General features: G+C 30.1%; 1 protein-coding gene across 1 annotated transcript in view; it reads left to right on the forward strand.

The window, feature by feature from the left end:
• LOC122268427 (synaptogenesis protein syg-2) overlaps positions 1 to 19,252 on the forward strand; it is an 81,662-nt gene that overhangs the window by 10,464 nt on the left and 51,946 nt on the right. The window contains exons 4-6 of the mRNA XM_071177307.1: positions 8,029 to 8,079; positions 16,886 to 17,227; positions 18,594 to 18,704. Coding sequence (XP_071033408.1) covers positions 8,029 to 8,079; positions 16,886 to 17,227; positions 18,594 to 18,704 — 504 coding nt within the window. The remainder of the gene's footprint in view (positions 1 to 8,028; positions 8,080 to 16,885; positions 17,228 to 18,593; positions 18,705 to 19,252) is intronic.

The raw sequence follows: 19,252 nt of genomic DNA on the forward strand, positions 1-19,252 counted from the left end.
TATAGTGCGTCTAATATTTTAGCCGGGGATATATTTATTACATATTATACATATTTTATGCATTAAAGGTTTATTTGCAGAGTGTGATTAATATAATTCTCCAAAACAAAGCTTTTGAACTTTAAAGTTTCTTTTTTTTTTCAAAGGCATAGAAAATTTAAATTCTAGGTAGCATTAGTTACCATAAGTAATGAGTAGTAGAAAAAAAAAAGCAAATTTGTTTCGATTTAATTTGATTTATTTTTTTCCCGACCCACTAATGGTTTGAATTGAGTGATGTGAAGACTTTCTTTACAAAAGACGTGTAATTAATGTTACTTAAGAACAGTCTGAGTCAATTATGGGATCTTGTTTCGTAATAAAGAAAAGAAAAATCAATTCTAAAGGCAATTGATGTCTTTTGTGGGAATTTCCTTTCCGCTTTTGTTCCGAATTGCTTTATTTTCCGAAAGATTTTTAAAAGTAAACACAATGTGTTTAAATTAATTTTCTTAAACCGAAATTTTGTTTGCACGCTTAATCTAGAATTTTTATTAAATTAAAAATATTTTGTTCAGTATGTTGAAAAATTGCTACTTATTTTAAAAAAAGTTCAATATGTTTTTTTTTAAATATATTTAATCAAACCTTAGAATTGATTTTGTATTAAATTAGAGTTTATTTAATTAGAATAAGTTGATTTTGTATTGAATTAAAGTTACGTTTGTATCGATTTTGAGTTCAGACTTTTCAAAACTTACATACATGAGGAGTTCATAGATGTATTTTGAGGAGGCAATTTTTCACATATGTTTCTTACAAGCAAATATTTAATTAAAAGGTAAATTTAAGTTATATAAGTGTTAAGGCGACAAAGGACTTACAATTTTTTTTTTGAAATTGTCAAGAGATATTCTTGAAATTTTCAGAATATATTTATATCGTTAAAAACAACTTTTATTCAAAATTTCAAAAAAATATTTCAAAATTTAAGAAATTAAAAAATTTAAATTTTTTATGTTTTTTTTTTATATTACTCCTCGCGTCTGAAATTTTGTCAAAATGACAAAATTCTTTTAAAATATTACATATTAGGTAATATTGAAAAAATTGATGAGAGAACTTTTTCTATTTTTTATTATAGAAACAAATAACATTAAAAAAACAGTAAAAAACCTAAATTTTTAGAAAAAAATCATCATACCTCTATAAAACATGTATAAAAAAATTCTATTCACTTAATTCAAAACATTTCGAACAAAATGTTAATAATATCCATAAATATATAGCATTAAATTCTCTGGTCAATAGAATGAAAATTCATTACGGTGGAATTTTAAATTTGTAAATTTGTCAAAAAAGACATTTTGAGAAAAATGACTTTTACTACTTTTTCATTGCAAATTTCACTTCTGAACAAATATTTCTTGTTTTTGATATAAATAGCTATAAATATTGTCTAATGAACTAGTTTAATAATTATATACTTTAATTTTTTTTAAAGAAATTAACAAAATATTCAAATGATTTAAAACTAATTTTAAACGAAACTAATTTTAACTAATTTTAAGCAGGCAAAAAAAGGTAAACGAAGGGGTGTGGTCAAAACTGAAATGGCCATAACTTTATCAATTTTGCTCTTATTCCAGAATTTTTTTTTTTTCATGTTCAGTTAAATGTCTAGATTTCAAAAATATAAAATGTAAAATAGCGATTTTTTGACAAATTTTTGCTTCTTTGAAAGTCCCTTGTCAGTAGTAAAATATAAAACAAAAGTAAATATATACACAGTCGGACCTCTATTTAGCGAAGTCGCTAAATCCCGATAATAAGTTCGTTATATGGAAAATTCGTTAAATCGAAAAACACCTTTTGAAATGCTTAAACAACGCTTAAAAGGTTTTAAATTCATTTACACTAGGCATAATTAAAATATAAATTGATACACCTTTATCTTGTAAACTAGTATCTATTTATTATAAATCTTAACCATCAAAGAAATCTACATGGAAAGCAAGAATAGAGCAAAACATTATCTAGTGTTACACAGTCATGCTACATACATTTTCAATTAAAAAAAGCAAAATTTACGTTTAAAATTACAGCTGAATTTATAATAAAAGTAATTGTAAACATACATTACTTCATGCGTTCTTAAGTTAAATTGCTACTAATAAAATCCGATAACTGTGTCTGAGTTTTCTGTTTGAAATGCAAACGAGGAGGGAAAGGGATTTTACAGCTTTCTCTAAAGGTTAAGTGACTTTGAAGATCAATTCAAGGTCATTTCCCCCGAAAATGCGTAAAAATAAAATGCATTCCCCCTAAAATGAGCAAACATTTTCATAAAATGCGTAAACAAGTTTGAAAAATTCTGAAATACTTTGTGAAATAGGGAAAGTGGATCGTAAAGATAAGTTCCTTAAATAGAAAATTCACTTCGCTATTTGGAAGTTATTTTACGAAGAATTTTCCAAAATGTTCTTGGTCTGTCTAAAAAAATCGCAAAGTAGAGAAATTCGTGAAATGGAAGTTCGTTAAATAGAAGTCCGATTGTATTTTTTTCTCTTGCAAGAAGTGGAATTATTGAATATTAATAGAATTTTCCTAATTTTGGCAGATATTTATTAAATTTCAGTAAAACATTTTGATAAACATTAAATGTTTAGTATCCGTTGTACTCTAGTCGAATACTCTATATTTAGTACTCTATATTTAGTACTCTAATTGAATACCCTATATTTAGTACACTAGTTGAATACCCTATATTTAGTACTCTAGTTGAATACCCTATATTTANACAGTGCTGACGTAAAATATTCCTCAGTGGTAGACGGATCGTTCGGGTTAGAGTTCCAGTGCCGTCAGGGCTAACCATGAGAGGTTTTCGTGCTTTTTCCTTCCATGCCACGCAATTGCAGATTAGATCTATCAAAAAGTGCTTTACGAAGGCAAATTACTCCCAATACTTAGACCTAGGAGTTCCTTTGTCTTCTGGATTGGGTTCAAAATTATAAGGCTATCCAGTTGAAAATCAGTAGCTGTAAACCCAGCATGTGGTGAAATCATGTATTGAAGCGAAAGACATATACAGACACAATTGATAAAAATTGATGAAATTTAACTTATTCCAATTATTTATTTATTTATTATTTGTTGCCTTTTTCAGTGTGGCTGTACATTATTGAATTAAGCAAAACAAGTATTTTTGTACTTCATCCCATTAGAATAGAGATTACCCGTAATCAGAATCACTTGGCATGATGCTACTGCTCGCGGTCAACTCATTAGAATCGAAATTTACCACTATCAAGCCATTAGACACCATATTAGTATTTAAAATATAGTATCGGTACATATTTTAATAGCGCAATAGTAGTAAAATTGCTAATAGTAGTAAAATATAGTAGTCAAATATAGTTTAATAGTAGTAAAATTGCCCAGTGTTGGTGTAGTTTTAATAACTAACAAGTATCTCAATAGAATACTTTTTACTTCATTAGTATATTTGGTACTTTTTGCATATGCCTTAATTATTTAAGCTTTCTACGAAACAATCAGTAATAATAAATTAAAGTCAAAATTATGAAAACAAATAACATAATTATTATCAAACATTTCTAAACACTTTAGACCATGATCATTTCTCTATCCGACCTTAAATATACTGTTTAAAGTATTTATACGTAGTTATGGAAAAAAGACACAAACACACAGTTTCATTCATTTTATTATACAGATATTGAAACACAATTTTATTATTATAATTATTTAAAAATGGATTTAATCTTTACAATTTCGTCAAAGGAGCAACGTGCTGCACAGAACGAATTTTAAACGAATTTAAAAAAAATTCCAGAGAAAACCATGTCACCAGGTAATTCAATATGGTATCAATTGGTTTCCTATATAGTTATGTAGTAAGCTAGTGTTGCCAATCAGTCTAATGAAAAACTTTTAAAATCTTATTTTTTAAGAAAAAATAATAAAAATTATGAGTTTACCCTACCCACATATTTTATTTGAATAAGGAATATAATTTGCTAATTACTTTTAACAAATGGCTAAAAAAATGTTTTTTTTTTAAATTTCTTTTATTGAATAATGAATTATCTTTACCTTATAAATAAATATCACGCAATTAGATCATAATACTTAGAATAGTTAAAAAATGGAATAATTTATAATCATCATTACATATTTTCAGATAAATAATTTACATAATTGCATACATATTCAATATTGCAATTATCTTTACAATACCATCCATTGTAATTTTCAAATAGAATATTGAATTCAAAATAATAAACCTTTATTATAATAAATACGTCTTTTTTAATAGAGTTAATGAGTTTAGAAATGACAAAGATAATTTAATATTGTTTACGAAAATACTTGGCACTTTTCGAATTTGAATAAAAAACTAATTCTGTGTAATGCATAATTATCGAAGTCGATCTTATTACAGAAAACAATTAAAAGAATTTATTGCCATTTTATTCCAAAAACTATTGTACTAAATGAGATACATTGATTTTTCCAACTTGCAATTATTTTACCTTACCGTTAACCTTTCAATTATTAAACACTGTGATTTTTACTGAGAAAAATAAATTAAATAAATATTAAACTTATAATTATAGAGCGAGTTTTCGACGGAATTAACGAGTTTTTAAGTATTGCGTTTTTAATATTTGAATAAGTAATTCATTTGTTTCTGATACTTGACAATTATGCTACAACTTAAATTGAAAAAGTAAATATTTATTATGCTCCATTTTGAAAGAAAATAAGCTTTGTTGACCTATCCCGTTTATCTTATCCATGTCTGATTGCCAGTAACTACATGCAAATATTGCCAGTAGATGCAAATATTGCAGCATAAACTAGCATGACGTGCAGAATTCAAAACAACTTCGCAGTCTCATTTAAATATAGAAATGCATTAATCATAGCCAGTTCTCCTTTTACGTTACATTAACTAAAGATAAATAGATGCTTGGCTCTATAAATTGGAGAAAAAAAAACTTATAAACTGAAGCATTTAAAATATATATCTGTTCTAATTATTTCAAACTTTAGAATGGGGGGAAATATTTATAAGCTACTTATATAAATTTGGAAATATAGAGTAAACGGCATTTAAATATTTTAATATTTCCTAACAATATATATCTTCATTGTTTGTAGGAGGTATTGTTGCCACTTTATCCCGAATTAGAATTTTGTTTAAATTTTCCTAAATTCTGATACTTATTTCTTTATGATATACAGGGTATTATGTAACTCCTACCCTTAATAAACATTATTAGAAACTTTGTCAAGAATGAAGTAAAAACTTCTTAGCAATAGGGGTCATAAATTAATATTTAAATAAAAAATAGTAAAAACGATATCAAAGTCGGTAGAATCCATATCGAGTATTTGAAAAGAATATTGGCAATTCCCTTTATTTTCATCGTAAAATCAGCACTAAAAATCAATTTTTTTACTGATTTTTGTTATCTTTTAATTTACGCAGTTTTTTCAGATACGATCAGAATTACAGCGAAAATTGATGCCATTTGCCTACAATATGATCTACTTGCATAGGTAGAATTATATATTGCAACTCAGGAAGAGTAATTAAGCTTGGTTCATTATAGCACTGAGTCAATTTTCAGGTCAAATTTAATTAGATACCTGTAAGCGACGTCACGCCCGTGTGGCGAACCTGATTGGCTTTAGAATCAGGGAATAAACGAATGCCACGATTTATTCACGATGGCGTCTCTTTAAGATATCCGATAACATTTATATGCTACTTTGAGCCGTGATGGCTCAGGAGATATGAGCGTTCGCCTTCCAATCAGATGAACCAGTTTCGAATCCCAGAGATAGCTGGTAGAAACGGATTCCGCATCCGACTTGCACTAACCTCAGTGCTGACGTAAAATATTCCTCAGTGGTAGACGGATCGTTCGGGTTAGAGTTCCAGTGCCGTCAGGGCTAACCATGAGAGGTTTTCGTGCTTTTTCCTTCCATGCCACGCAATTGCAGATTAGATCTATCAAAAAGTGCTTTACGAAGGCAAATTACTCCCAATACTTAGACCTAGGAGTTCCTTTGTCTTCTGGATTGGGTTCAAAATTATAAGGCTATCCAGTTGAAAATCAGTAGCTGTAAACCCAAAAAAATGGGTCTGATGTTCCACGACTGTTATAAAAAAGTAAAATAAAACTATATGCTGTTTTAGTTCAGCTAACAAGAGACCTTTAAATTATAAACATACATTGTGTTGTATGATTGCAATGTATGCATTTTAAGTAAAATACGCGTCTTGTTAGTAGGTGACGCAGTTTGCATTGGCTGCTGAAGGTATTTGTGTGTTGTAATTTCATTGGTCTTTTCCCTCTTTTAATTGACAGTTTGATTATCATGGCTTCCAATTCTTCTAGTGTTCCTTTCTGCATTTCTTTTTTTCATTTCTTCAAGAAAAATAAATATCGTAATGTTAATGGAATCTAAGAAAAATCCTTACAAAACTTGCGAAGGAATATATACACTGAAGAGCCAAAAAAACTGGTATACCTGCCTAATAACGTGTGGGCCTTCGGCTCCGAAAGCCCATATCGATGATGTTTCGTTGAATGGTTCTTTCGTTGAATGGTATTGACTACTTGTTGATGGCCCAAAATTGAAATCTGCTACAATTTGTGGAAGGGTTGCACGTCTGTCACTTTTAATGATTCTCGTCAATCGTCGTTGATCCCGTTCTTGCATGATCTTTTTCCGACCACAGAGATGTCGTAGATTTGATGTTTTACCGGATTTCTGATACTCACGGTATATACTCGTGAAATGGTCGTAAGTGAAAATCCAAATTTCATTGCTATCTCGGAGATGCTATGTCCCATCTCCCGTGCGCCGACTATAACACCACGTTCAAACTCACTTAAATCTGTATAACCTGGCATTGTTGCAGCAGTAACCGATCTAAGAACTGTGCTAAACACTCGTTGTCTTATATACGCGTTGCCGACCGCAGCGCTGTACTTTGTTTGGCTCCATACCCCTTTATTTGTCTACTCATGCCTGTACCAGTTTTTTTGGCTCTTCAGTGTAAATCAGTGAAGTTACTTTAAACAAGTAATATGACAAAAAAATATTTAAGTTCGCCCCTACTTAAGTCAGTTTATTTTAGTTAATTTTTATTAAATAATTAAAAAATTTTCTTCCATATAAAACTAAAATTAATTAATTAAATTTAATTAATGAATTAATATTTGAAAAAAACTGCATTAACATCAAGTGTCACCTCTACAAGTTTCAAAAAATGTATTTGAACGTGAGTGGAGGAATAAAAATATTTTATTAACGATTGCAATAATCCTTATGCACGTTGAGAGCTGATAGTAGGAATTGAAATAAATAATAGTAATAAATAATAATTGAAGTTACTTTTAAAAAAAACCCTAATGAAATGAGAAGGATTCAGATGCGGATGATTTTAAAAAAAAAATGAGCAAACGAGATTTTTTAAATTAGAAGTGTTACACCTGTTTTTTGAGAAAAAAAAAGACATCAATTAAGTAATTATATGAAAATTAAGTACCATATTGCAAAATTTAAGATGACTTATTGATACTAAATGTTAATTTATATTCAGAATATTTCGATTATCCGAAATAGGTCAGCTTCTTCGGATAGTCTGGATCATGAAATTGGAAAGAGAATTCACCATGAAATTGTAAAAAGTTTTTTTCCTGTTCTATAGGGATTTCATAGAAGGAAAAAAACTAATTCATTTCCTGACCACGAGATGCTTTTTTTTCTACTTAAATATTTAAAAAATCTATGATAAAAGTTCTTAGATTAGTTTTTGACTTTCTGTATTTTCGAATTGAAAGGGTTTTCTTTTCGGTATTTTTAGAAAGGGAGAAAAATATAAATATTTTATATTGTTAAATGAATTTTTGTGTGTGGTCTCGTGTTTTTATTGTTATATTTTTTTGTAGCTTTTAAAAGAAAATTATATATTTATTTTTATGTTTTCATGTCTGATTACAGATGCGTCTGATATCAAAACAAAATCAACTAGTTCTGCAGATGATATTCCTGGTAAGTGAATTTTTTTCTTCTCAGTAACTCGAAAGATATTTAAAATCGTAAATAATGAATACTGTTTCATAATTATCTAACGCTGATATTTGCTTATATTATTATTTTTGTTTAATTGTTTCCGATAATACTTACTTACTTTTGTGCATAAAAATGACAGTCTTTTAAATATCTTCCATGTGCAAGTGAGAAAAAATAAGTACTTCAAAAATAAGAACTAAAAATGAAAACTAGACATTGAAAGAAAAAAAATCAGATAAGTTCTACCTTTAGAAATCACAATCTGTTTTTATACATAATACGTGACTTTCAAAAAAATATCATTCACAAACCTGGCATTGTACATTGCCGTTTCTGAATAAATAAAAAAGTAAATTTAAACAAAAGCGATACAAGTTTCAAAAATTATGCAAAGTTTTTAGAATTGTAATTCATTATGAAATGTCTTATGGATAAGATATTTTTGTCTAGTGATTGAATATTTTTACACTGATTAATGGTACAGGTGTAAAACAATTTATTTTTGTTGTTTTTAAAATGAAAATTTTATTTTGCTTCATTCATGTTTTATTAATTCAATCAAAATGGCGCAAATATGAACGATATTTTTTTCATAATTGGGTATAATATAGCCTACGTCACAGGTTGTGTTGTTCCTACTAAATTTAACCCATGAACGGCATTTTCTGCGAGCCTAACTTCAAGCCACAAATAAACAAACGAAGTGTTCGATCGTTTAAATAGCTGCTCGCCAGATTTTATTGCATTATAAAGAAAAGTTATTGAAACTAAATACAACTAAATAAACAACAACAACTAAAACAAATAACAACAACTACTAATGTCAATAACTAAATAAACAACTAAATGCCATTCGTTTAGCATTGCGTCATATGTTGTTCCTACTAAATCGAAGTAGTTGTGTTTTTTTCATATTATACCCAATTCTCAATGTATTAAAAATATGTATTTTTAGAATTATAAATCCATAAAATATTCTCGTCTGGTGATCGAAGATTTTTGTTATCAATGACGGTATTTGTATAAAATAATTTATATTTCTTTTCGAAAACTACAATTTATTTTGCTGCATTTTTGCATTATTAATTCAATCATAATGCGTAAATATGAAAGATATTTTTTTCATAATTCTCAATGTATTAAAAATATTCCATAAGACATCGTCTGGTGATCGAATATTTTTACAATGATTGATGGTATTTGTATAAAACAATTTATATTTGTTTTCGAAAACGACAATTTGTTTTGTTGCATTCATGTTTTATTATTTCAATCAAATTGTGCAAACGATATTTTTTTTCATAATTCTCAATGTATTACAAATATATATTTGATTTTTTTTGCAATGGAACAGATAGTATTAATCATTTACCATCAAGAAGTATTCTTTTGTGTTTCGATTCTGTAGTTTAAAATGAATAGCAAGAAACTACGAATTGTTTCAACACAAATATTTCGAAAAATGAGCGAAATAAATCTTCTAGGAGTAATTTATCAAATGGTTTTCCACTACGTTGAAAATGCCATTTCCATATGGATCGAAAACTACCATTTGGATAAGATACTTCAGAAAATATGTTTTAAAAAATAATATTCAACAAGAAACATCGAAATATTCTAGATGTTCAATAAAAAATAAACTGTTGATATCAAGTTTTTTTTCTCCTATCTTTCTTAAGACTAAAACAAATAATTAATTACCAACTAGAATTAATTGATCGGATATTTTAGAGCTGAGCCTAATTGTAAAATCAATAGAGGAAGCTGGATTTGTAAGATATTTTTAATTTAAAAGTAATTTAGTTCAAGCGTTAAACAGACTTTGAAAAGTTGAAGATTTGGGTATTTTGTTGTATGAGAAAGAAAAAACTTAAGTTGTGCAATTAAGAGAGGAATAAAAAAAAATTATTTTATATTTTGCTGTGCTTGAATATCACTGATAGGTTAAAATGAGTGAAGGGATTAAAATAATATATGCTCTGAGTGCACAATACTTCCTATTTTTACTGCAGCTCTGAAAAATTTCATGCTTAAAAAATTGAACATTTGAAATACTGTGTTCAGTTTAACATAGTAATAGTATTTTTTCTTGGTCAACATAAAAAAATTAAAACCGTACAGTAATTATTCAAACTATAAATAAAATTTTAATTGATATTTTTAAATACGCTTGAGGTTACGATAGACTAATAGAGCTTCGTTTTGCTGGCGTAGTTTCGCAAATACTTCTCACAAAGCAGAAATAAACGTCAATGATAAAGATGGGGAGCCATGATGGCTCAGGAGATAGAATTTTTTCCTTCCAATGAGGTGAACCTGATTTGAATTTCAGCTATGGCTGTTCGATACGAATTCGGCATCCGGCTTGCACCGACCACAGTGCTGATGTAAAACATCCTCAGCGGTTGACGGATCATGGGTTAGTCTCGTTGCCGTCAGGCTAACCGTGGGAGCTATTCTAAGTTTTCTTCACAATGTAACTTCAAATGTGGGTTAGCTCTATCAAAAAGTTCACCACGAAGGCAAATTTCTAACTATACTTGATCCAGGGGTTCCCTTGTCTTCTGGATTGGGTTCACATTTAGGCAAGGAGGTGAACATTGGTAGTCGTAAACCCAAAAAATCAGGTCGGCTGTTCAACGACGGTTATAAAATAAAACGATCGTAGATTTCCTAAAACAAAAATTCAAGCATTTAACTATGAAAAAGAAATAAATAAGAAATATAAAAATAATAAAATATAAAACAATTTTGTTAAAATAAAAAAAAACTAGGAGAAATAAAATTTACAATAAATAAACTTTCAAATAATTTTCAAATAGTAAAAGTCAAAAAAGGAATCTCCTAAGCTAATCATATTGATTTAATTGCACTAAACTAAAAAAAGTTTGTTATTTCCAATGAGCTGCACAATCAGTCTTGCCGATGAGCAGACCTAGTGCGTTCTCTGGAGGTGGTATCTACTCTTTCAGGACCACCACAATGGGTGAGATACCGTTGGTCATGTTAATTTGGACGTCTAGTTTCTGCCGCACTAGACGGCAGCACCGAGACTCTATTTAGATGCTAAATTTGGACTAAACTAAAAATACAGATATAAATAAATATGATGAAATTAAATTAAACTTACAAATATAAATAATTATTGGAAGCATGCGTTCTCAATGAAATTCTTTTTTTTCTCATTATAGCAGTAAGCAGCAAAAACTTCTGAAATGACGCATCTGATTCGACACAGAAAATGATTCTTTTGATCGTGATCAACTTGTGATAGTCAATATTTTATATCAAAGCAATGTTTCTTTTGAATCGGCACTTAGTGTCCATTCGTTTTAAAAATTTGACTATACATTATTTGGGTTTATGCAAATACGTTTCAAAAGCGTAACTATGAAAAATAAACACGGTTTCAAATAGTTTTCAAAACGCTGATTCGATGACTCTTAACCACGAAATTATTCATGTTACTTTTTTATGTACTCATATGACACAAAAAACTATAGATAGATAATTATTAAAAATGTGCTACAAACTTTCTGTGGAATTAAGTTTTTCTTTTAAATGGAGCTGTAAACTAAAATAGGAATCGTCTGCAATATAAATTGTAACAATGTGCGATGAGATAGTTTTCAAGACACGAATTCGGTGACATCACTCTTAACCACGAAAATTATTCAGGTTAATTTTTAATGAACTCACCTGACTTAAGGAACTAAATATAAATAATTATTTAAAACGTGCTACAAGCTCTCGGTGAAATTAAGTTTTTCTTTTAAATGGAGGTACAAACTCTTGGCGAAATTAATTTTATCTTTTAATTGGGTGTACTATAGCCTACGTCACAGGTTGTGTTATTCCTACTAAATTTAACCCATGAGCGGCATTTTCTGCGAGCCTAACTTCAAGCCACAAATAAACAAACGAAGTGTTTGATCGTTTAAATAGTTGCTCGCCAGATTTTATTGCATTATAAAGAAAAGTAATTGATATTCGATTTTTGATTAATAATTGATTTATGGGGATAGTGGCATTTATGTGGATAGTGGCATAGAATTTAGCATTGCGTCATGGTAAATGTTATTCCTACTAAGTGGAAGTAGTTGTGTTTTTTTTATATTTACCCAATTGGAGCTGTAAAAAATAGGAATCGTCTGCAATATAAATTGTAACAATGTGTGATGAGATAGTTTTCAAGACACGAATTCAGTGACACCACTCTTAACGACGAAAATTATTCAGGTTAATTTTTAATGAACTCACCTGACATAAGAAACTAAATATAAATAATTATTTAAAACGTGCTACAAGCTCTCGGTGAAATTAAGTTTTTATTTTTTAAATGGAGCTGTAAATAAAATAAGAATCGTTTGCAATTTAAATTCCAACAATGCTTAATGTGATTCCTATGAATTAATTTTCAAAACACTAATTTGGTGACCCCACTATTAACCACGAAATTATTCATGTTATTTTTTTATGTACTCACCTGGCAAAAAGAATTAAAAGATAAATAATTATTAAAAATGTGCTACAAACTCTCTGTGAAATTAAGTTTTTCTTTTAAATGGAGCTGTAAACTAAAATAGGAATCGTCTGCAATATAAATTGTAACAATGTGCTATGAGATAGTTTTCAGGACACGAATTCGGTGACACCACTATTAACCACGAAAATTATTCGCGCTTATTTTTTAAGTACTAACCTGACATAAGGAGATAAATTAAATAATTATTAACAGCATGCTATAAATTCCCCTGCGAAACTAAGTTTATATTAAACGGAGCTGTAAACTAAAATAAAAACAACCTGAAATTTAATTGTATTAACGCGCTATGTTTTCCCTATAAGAAAATTCGTTCTAATGTTCTAATGCCAACAATGAATTACCCCATGCTTCGATTTTTCACTAATCTAAGCTAAATTCCATCGCTCTAAGTTGGATGATTTAGGAGTCTATAAAAGGCAGACATTTATTTTTATATGTATAGATCTAGATCTATTGATTTTACAATTTTTTTTCCTTTAATCCAATATTGGAAAACCAATGTTTTTAATTGCAATGGGAGTTTAAACTCACCAAAGATAAATGATGCACTTATTAGCAAGTTTTTTCTTCGTTTTATGTTTAACATAAAAATTAATATACTTCAACCAATGTGCATATTTAACGAGCAAAAGTAAAGATTCTATGCAAAATTAAGTATATAAAAAATAACATGCAAGAGCTGTTTTATATTCTACAAAAATTTAACATTTCAAAAGTCACGGAAATAATTTAAGAGAGCACTTAGAATTTATGGGAAATTTTATTGGAATTTATTGTAAATATATAGTATAGCTATAGTTTTAAGTTCATCGATAGTTATTTAATCTAATCACAAAGCGTATTTTCTATTATCTAACTCTGGAAAGCCAAAAATTATCATTTAAATAACAATTTTAGATAGATAGATATGCAGAAAGGACATTTAAATTACCATGTCTTTTAATAGATTAAATGTAATCTTATCGAAAAATGTACGCATTGTTGTTTACATGGAATTAAATGATGATTCTGAATAATAGACGGAAAAAGTTTACTTGCTGCAGTTAAATTAAGAGTTTTTTCATCACTTTTAAAATTATTTCATGTTGGTACAAAATCCTTATTTACTTATTTTTATTTTTTGTCTATGTAACAGTTCTGATAAGATTAAAATAGCATATAGTACTAGAACATATCGTGCACATAGAACTGTTATTCAAAAGCTCAGATTGATGTAGGCAAACTTTAATTTTTATTTTTTACTTTCAATGCTTCCGAACTGTTACGAAAGAAAAATATGTTAAATTACAGTGTCTATTTTGATATGAATATTTTTGGTTATGAACTCGTCGTTGTCGAACTAGAATTTAAAAAAAAAATTTGTTTATTGTACAACAAATTTAATTAGAATGAAATATTGTATTAAATTTCTTGTTGATACATACAAGTTCTGCTTCCATTAGTGCATTACAAAATTGCACTATCATTGAACTTAATTTGAAACATAAGAAAGTGCTACGTCGCATTTGCTGCTACTTTTGGGATTACAGGGATAATTAGGTACCAGCAAGCAACGCCGCGCGTGAATATCGAAAATGGTTGACTGCTGCATCCTGACATTTGTTTATATCAGGATTCAGCAACCAAAGAGGTTCGACACCACTGCTTTCAGCCGAAGTTAAAATTCTTGATGGTCCCATTAAAACATTTTGATGATTTATGTTGGTTTCAGTGCGATTCATGATGGTCCAACATCATTTGATGGTTACCATCGTCCAACATTTTCTATTAAGCGTTCATGGTTTCTGATATGCCAGCCAACTTCCCTCATTCCATAATGGAAAATGCTAATTTAATACTATGATGGTTAACTATCAAAAGAAGTTTGATTCTCATGGACCAACAATCCGTGATGGTCCGTGATAGTTTCAACTATTCATTTCCATTATGGTTCAATGAGAATTCTTGTTGGTTCTCAGGAATATACCGTCTATTTCCTATTATTATTAGTTGACCATTATATATCAGTCCGAATTCCTACTTTGGGGTGATGGTTATTTATGTTGGTAACCATCAAAAAGTACAATGGTTCATCATGAAATTACTGATGGTTACCATCAAGATTATGTTGGTCCATCAATGAAAAACCATTAAAAAGTCTGATTTGGGAGTCGATTGCTGGTTCCCAACTAAATACGATCCGAAAATTGATTCAACCTTGATAATAACTAACCCTAATAACTGTAATGTTAACTTGCTTGTCACCGTGTATGTACGCTAACATCTGATTTCAGCAGGATTCTGGAGTTGCAGGTACTCAATTGCAAAAAAAAAATCCTTTTTTTGGAAATATTACAAAGAATTTGTGAAAATAGGGTCGCAATTTTGTAAAAAAAATTACAAAAGTGAATGTTTTACCTCGATGGTTAGTGAATAGATAAGCATGATATTTAAAATCTAAAATTAATAGGATTCTTTCTGCCAGAGGCCTTGGTATTCAATGTATAAAAATAAAGTCTTGTATTCGTGTGAGAGAGAAGAAAACTTGTTTTTCAATCGATATACAGTTTTTGGACAGATTATTAGACGCACTCTAAGATTCTATGTAAAATCTTAATTATCAGGTGATACTCTACGAGGCCTGTCTAAAAAGTATCCGACCTTAATTTTTCCTGCGCAAAGCAGTGACTTTAAGGCGGCGCCTTAGTGCACTGTGGAAGGTGGAACCTTAATGCACATGACGGAATTTTTTCACCGTGTTCACTTGTGCAACTCGCTGGCTGTTGGTCGCCAAGTAAGGTGCTGTTCGTAGTGTTCGTCGGATTTAGTTTTCTCGCAAGATGACTGAACGAATTGAGCAAAGATACTGTATGAAATTCTGTCAAAAGCTTGGTGATTCTCAAAGCCAAACAATTCGTAAGATTCAGCAGGTGTTTGGAGAAGAAGCGATGGGTGTAACACAAATTAAGGAGTGGTTCAACCGATTCAAAGATGGCCGCACATCAGCGGAGAGTGAGCAACGTTGTGGCAGGCCTCGAACTGCTCAGAGTGCAATTAATGTTGAGAGGTTGCGAAATTTGGTGATGGCAGATTGTCGTTTGGCAGTGCGGGAGATTGCAGAAGAGGTTGGAGTGAGTAAAGATTCTGCACATGCAATTTTGCGTGAAGATTTGAACATGAACCGAGTGGCTGCAAAATTCTTACCCAACTTGTTGTCGCCGGAACAAAAAGCACGCCTCTGCACATTCATCCCAATTGATCCACACTTTCTTAGCCAAACTTGGAATTACAACCGTTCGCCAACCTCTCTACTCTCTAGACCTGTCTCCTTGCGACTTCTGGTTGTATCCAAAATTGAAGACGCCACTGAAAGGATCCAGTTTTGAGAGTAGAGAAGAGATAATGTTGAACGCGACGACGGAGCTGAACACCATTCCAAAAGAAGACTTCCAGAGGTGTTTCCAGCAGTGGAAGGATCGGTGGGTTAAGTGTGTGGAGGCACAAGGGGCCTACTTTGAAGGGGATTAGGGTCCCAACTCCGTCAGGTATTCGAAATATTTTTTCCGGCCAAAGGTCGGATACTTTTTAGACAGGCCTCGTATACAGCTTTATTGTTTTTACAAGACTGAAACCGGTTTGCACTTGTTCACGTTCGTGTATCAATCGGTTAAATTAGACGATATACAATATAAATTTGATGATTGGATACATTAGACGATATATTTTATAAAAATAGAATACTTATTATATCGGGTATTATATTAGTGTATTATAATAATTAGACCAAATTATTAGACGCATTATAATCCTATGTAAAATCTCAATTATCTGGAGATACTATACAGCTTTATTGTTCTTACGCGACTGAAATTGATTTGCACTTGTTTACGTTAGTGTATCAATGGGTAAAATTAAACGATATATAATATAAATTCAAAGATTGGATACATTAGACGATATATTACATAAATATGGAATATTTATTATGTCAGGTATTATATTAGTGTATTATAATAATTAGACCAAATTATTAGACGCATTATAATCCTATGTAAAATCTCAATTATCTGGCGATANAGATTTTACATAGAATCTTATAGTGCGTTTAATAATTTAGCCCGGGACTAAAAAATAGTATTTAAAGTAACATATTATACTATTATAAGTACAGTATTAAACTATCTAAAGCAAAGTATTTGAGCATCTAAAGTAAAATATCAAATTAACCAAATTTTACTGAATTTTTATTTCCCAATTTAGAATATCCAGAGCTTCAAGCAATTATTGGATCCACGGTGTATTTGCCATGTAATCTCAGCACCCCATCCCGCGACGATTCCATTTCTTTGGTTCTGTGGTATAAACGCGAAAATCCAAATCCAATTTATACCCTGGATGCTCGCAGTTCCTTCACAGCTGATTCAGCCAAGCACTTCTCGAGCAAGTACTTGGGATCAAGAGCTTACTTTAATGTCACAATTAGAAATCTGGGTCACTTGAGACTGAATCCGGTGACGGAAGAGGATGCGGGAGAATACAGATGTAGAGTGGATTTTAAAAGAGGTCGCACTATGAGTAGATGGATTACGTTAACTATCGTTGGTGAGTAGTCGATAAGCTTATTATTTTTGCAGTTAACTAGAAATAAGAGTTAATGTACTCATGGAGAGATTATCCGAAATGATTTTCCGGATTTATGCCTATTGAAATTTTTTTAAGACATAAATTCAAATCGTTTTAGGTTAAAGCATGAGGAAAGTTATATTCAAGTGATTAAGAGCCAGTGGTATTTTGTAAATATCGGCCAAAACAAGTAGCGTTGGACATTTTGGAATTTTTTTTCGAACTTTCAAGATATGTCCTTTATGTGAAACTAAAAAAGAAGTGTTTTTTATTTTTGCACAAATAAATAAATAAAATAAAAAAAAATAAAAAATTGTGATTAGGCAATCACAGGTTACCCATTGGCAACATGGTTGTTGTCTAATTTTGAACGTTTATGAACAGAATCCTTTCGTTTTTCCGTTTGCAAGTAACGCTTTAGGTATTCTCGTCTACGTTCTTTGGCTTTAGGTTTTTCAGCGTCCGTAAGTTTAGGCCTTGGTGTCGTTTTTTTTTCTTGCTTCAACTCCATCGTTTGGGACCGTGTCAATCAGTTTGTGACCCTTTTTATTTTTGAGATATTCACCTGAATTAGTATTGAAAACGATCCAGTTTGAAGTGTAGGTTAGAATTTCTGATTCCTAATTAAAACAACAGGAACAAAAAATATAGTTCAAATAATGAAATTTTCTTTTATTGACAACTCAAGAAGTATTTATGGGATCCCTCTGGTCCCATATCTCAAGAGTAAACTCATTAACTTGATGCATAACAAAATTAAAAGTGAAAAAAAAGGAATTCTAAAAAAAATTATGAGACAGCAGCGGTCACCATAACAACGCACGCAATGACGACGCATGCGCACTGTTTACTATTATTCTTGAACAAAGTTGAAAAGTGTGATGCTAACTATTAACACTGAAATACTTAGAGTGGATCTTTGCATCAAAGGACAAAGTTCATTAAAAAAATCTCAAATAAAGCAGTTTTCTTAAACTTTGACTGCCAAAATGTATTTGTATCAACAGTGACTTACAAAGGCTGCATACCAGCGAGTAGTACCTTAAATTAAACTTATTAATCACGATCAGATGTTATTTTCTTCATTTTTAAACTCACATGGCCTCTAAGTCAAATCCAGAATTAATTTGGAAACATTCTTTAATTCTGAAAACTCCTTAGTTTCTTTAAAAGCTGGACTGTTAAGGATTATCATTTCATGAAAGAAACAGTGTTAAATACAGACTCTGAACTAAAACATTTCCACCAAAAAATAGATATTAGATACTTACATTTTCAATTCTCAGTTCCCTACTTTATTTTTACTACTTTCTTTCACAAATTAAATTAAAAAAATTTCTTTCAGTTCCTGTAAAGAAAGTTGTGATAAAAGGAAAAGATAATTTCAGTTATTCTGGAATAATTGGTCCATTTAGAGAGGGAGAAGGTGTAACTTTGGTCTGTTTGGCCGTAGGGGGTAAGTAGCATTTTTGAACATTAAATGTAGCTTATTCTGTTATTTACTGTTTTTAAATTTTGAAAGTTTCTTTTAAAATTTTTAATTCCCTGTACTTTAGTTTATTTGGTACTAAATTATGTAAGTGATTTCATTAAATAACTTCATTTATGTGTTTTAATTATTTAAGCTTCCGCAAATTATTCAAAAGCTTAAATTTTAATTACAGTTCAAATATTTTTCTTTTTGTTAAGATTTATTGGGTCAAAATGAATTTTATTCAAGCATATTGGTTAAAAAAAGTTTACTTGTTTCATGTAATTATAATTAAGTAATTTTTGACGTTTCAATAGATTACAAATTCAAAGGTACCGTAAACCGGGGCGAGTCTACCCATCCAGGGGCGAGTCTACCCATTTTGGTTTTATTTAATTTTCACTATTTTAAATTGCAAATAAAATTTTTTTTACCGACGGAGGACTTAGTTCAGACTCTAAGGAAGATGGCGCTGTAGTAGTTTGATCCGTTTTTATTTATTTGGTGTCTTTTTAACCGACCTGTTCAAACGT

Source organism: Parasteatoda tepidariorum, chromosome 1 (assembly GCF_043381705.1).
Source record: "Parasteatoda tepidariorum isolate YZ-2023 chromosome 1, CAS_Ptep_4.0, whole genome shotgun sequence".
NCBI lineage: Eukaryota > Metazoa > Arthropoda > Arachnida > Araneae > Theridiidae > Parasteatoda > Parasteatoda tepidariorum.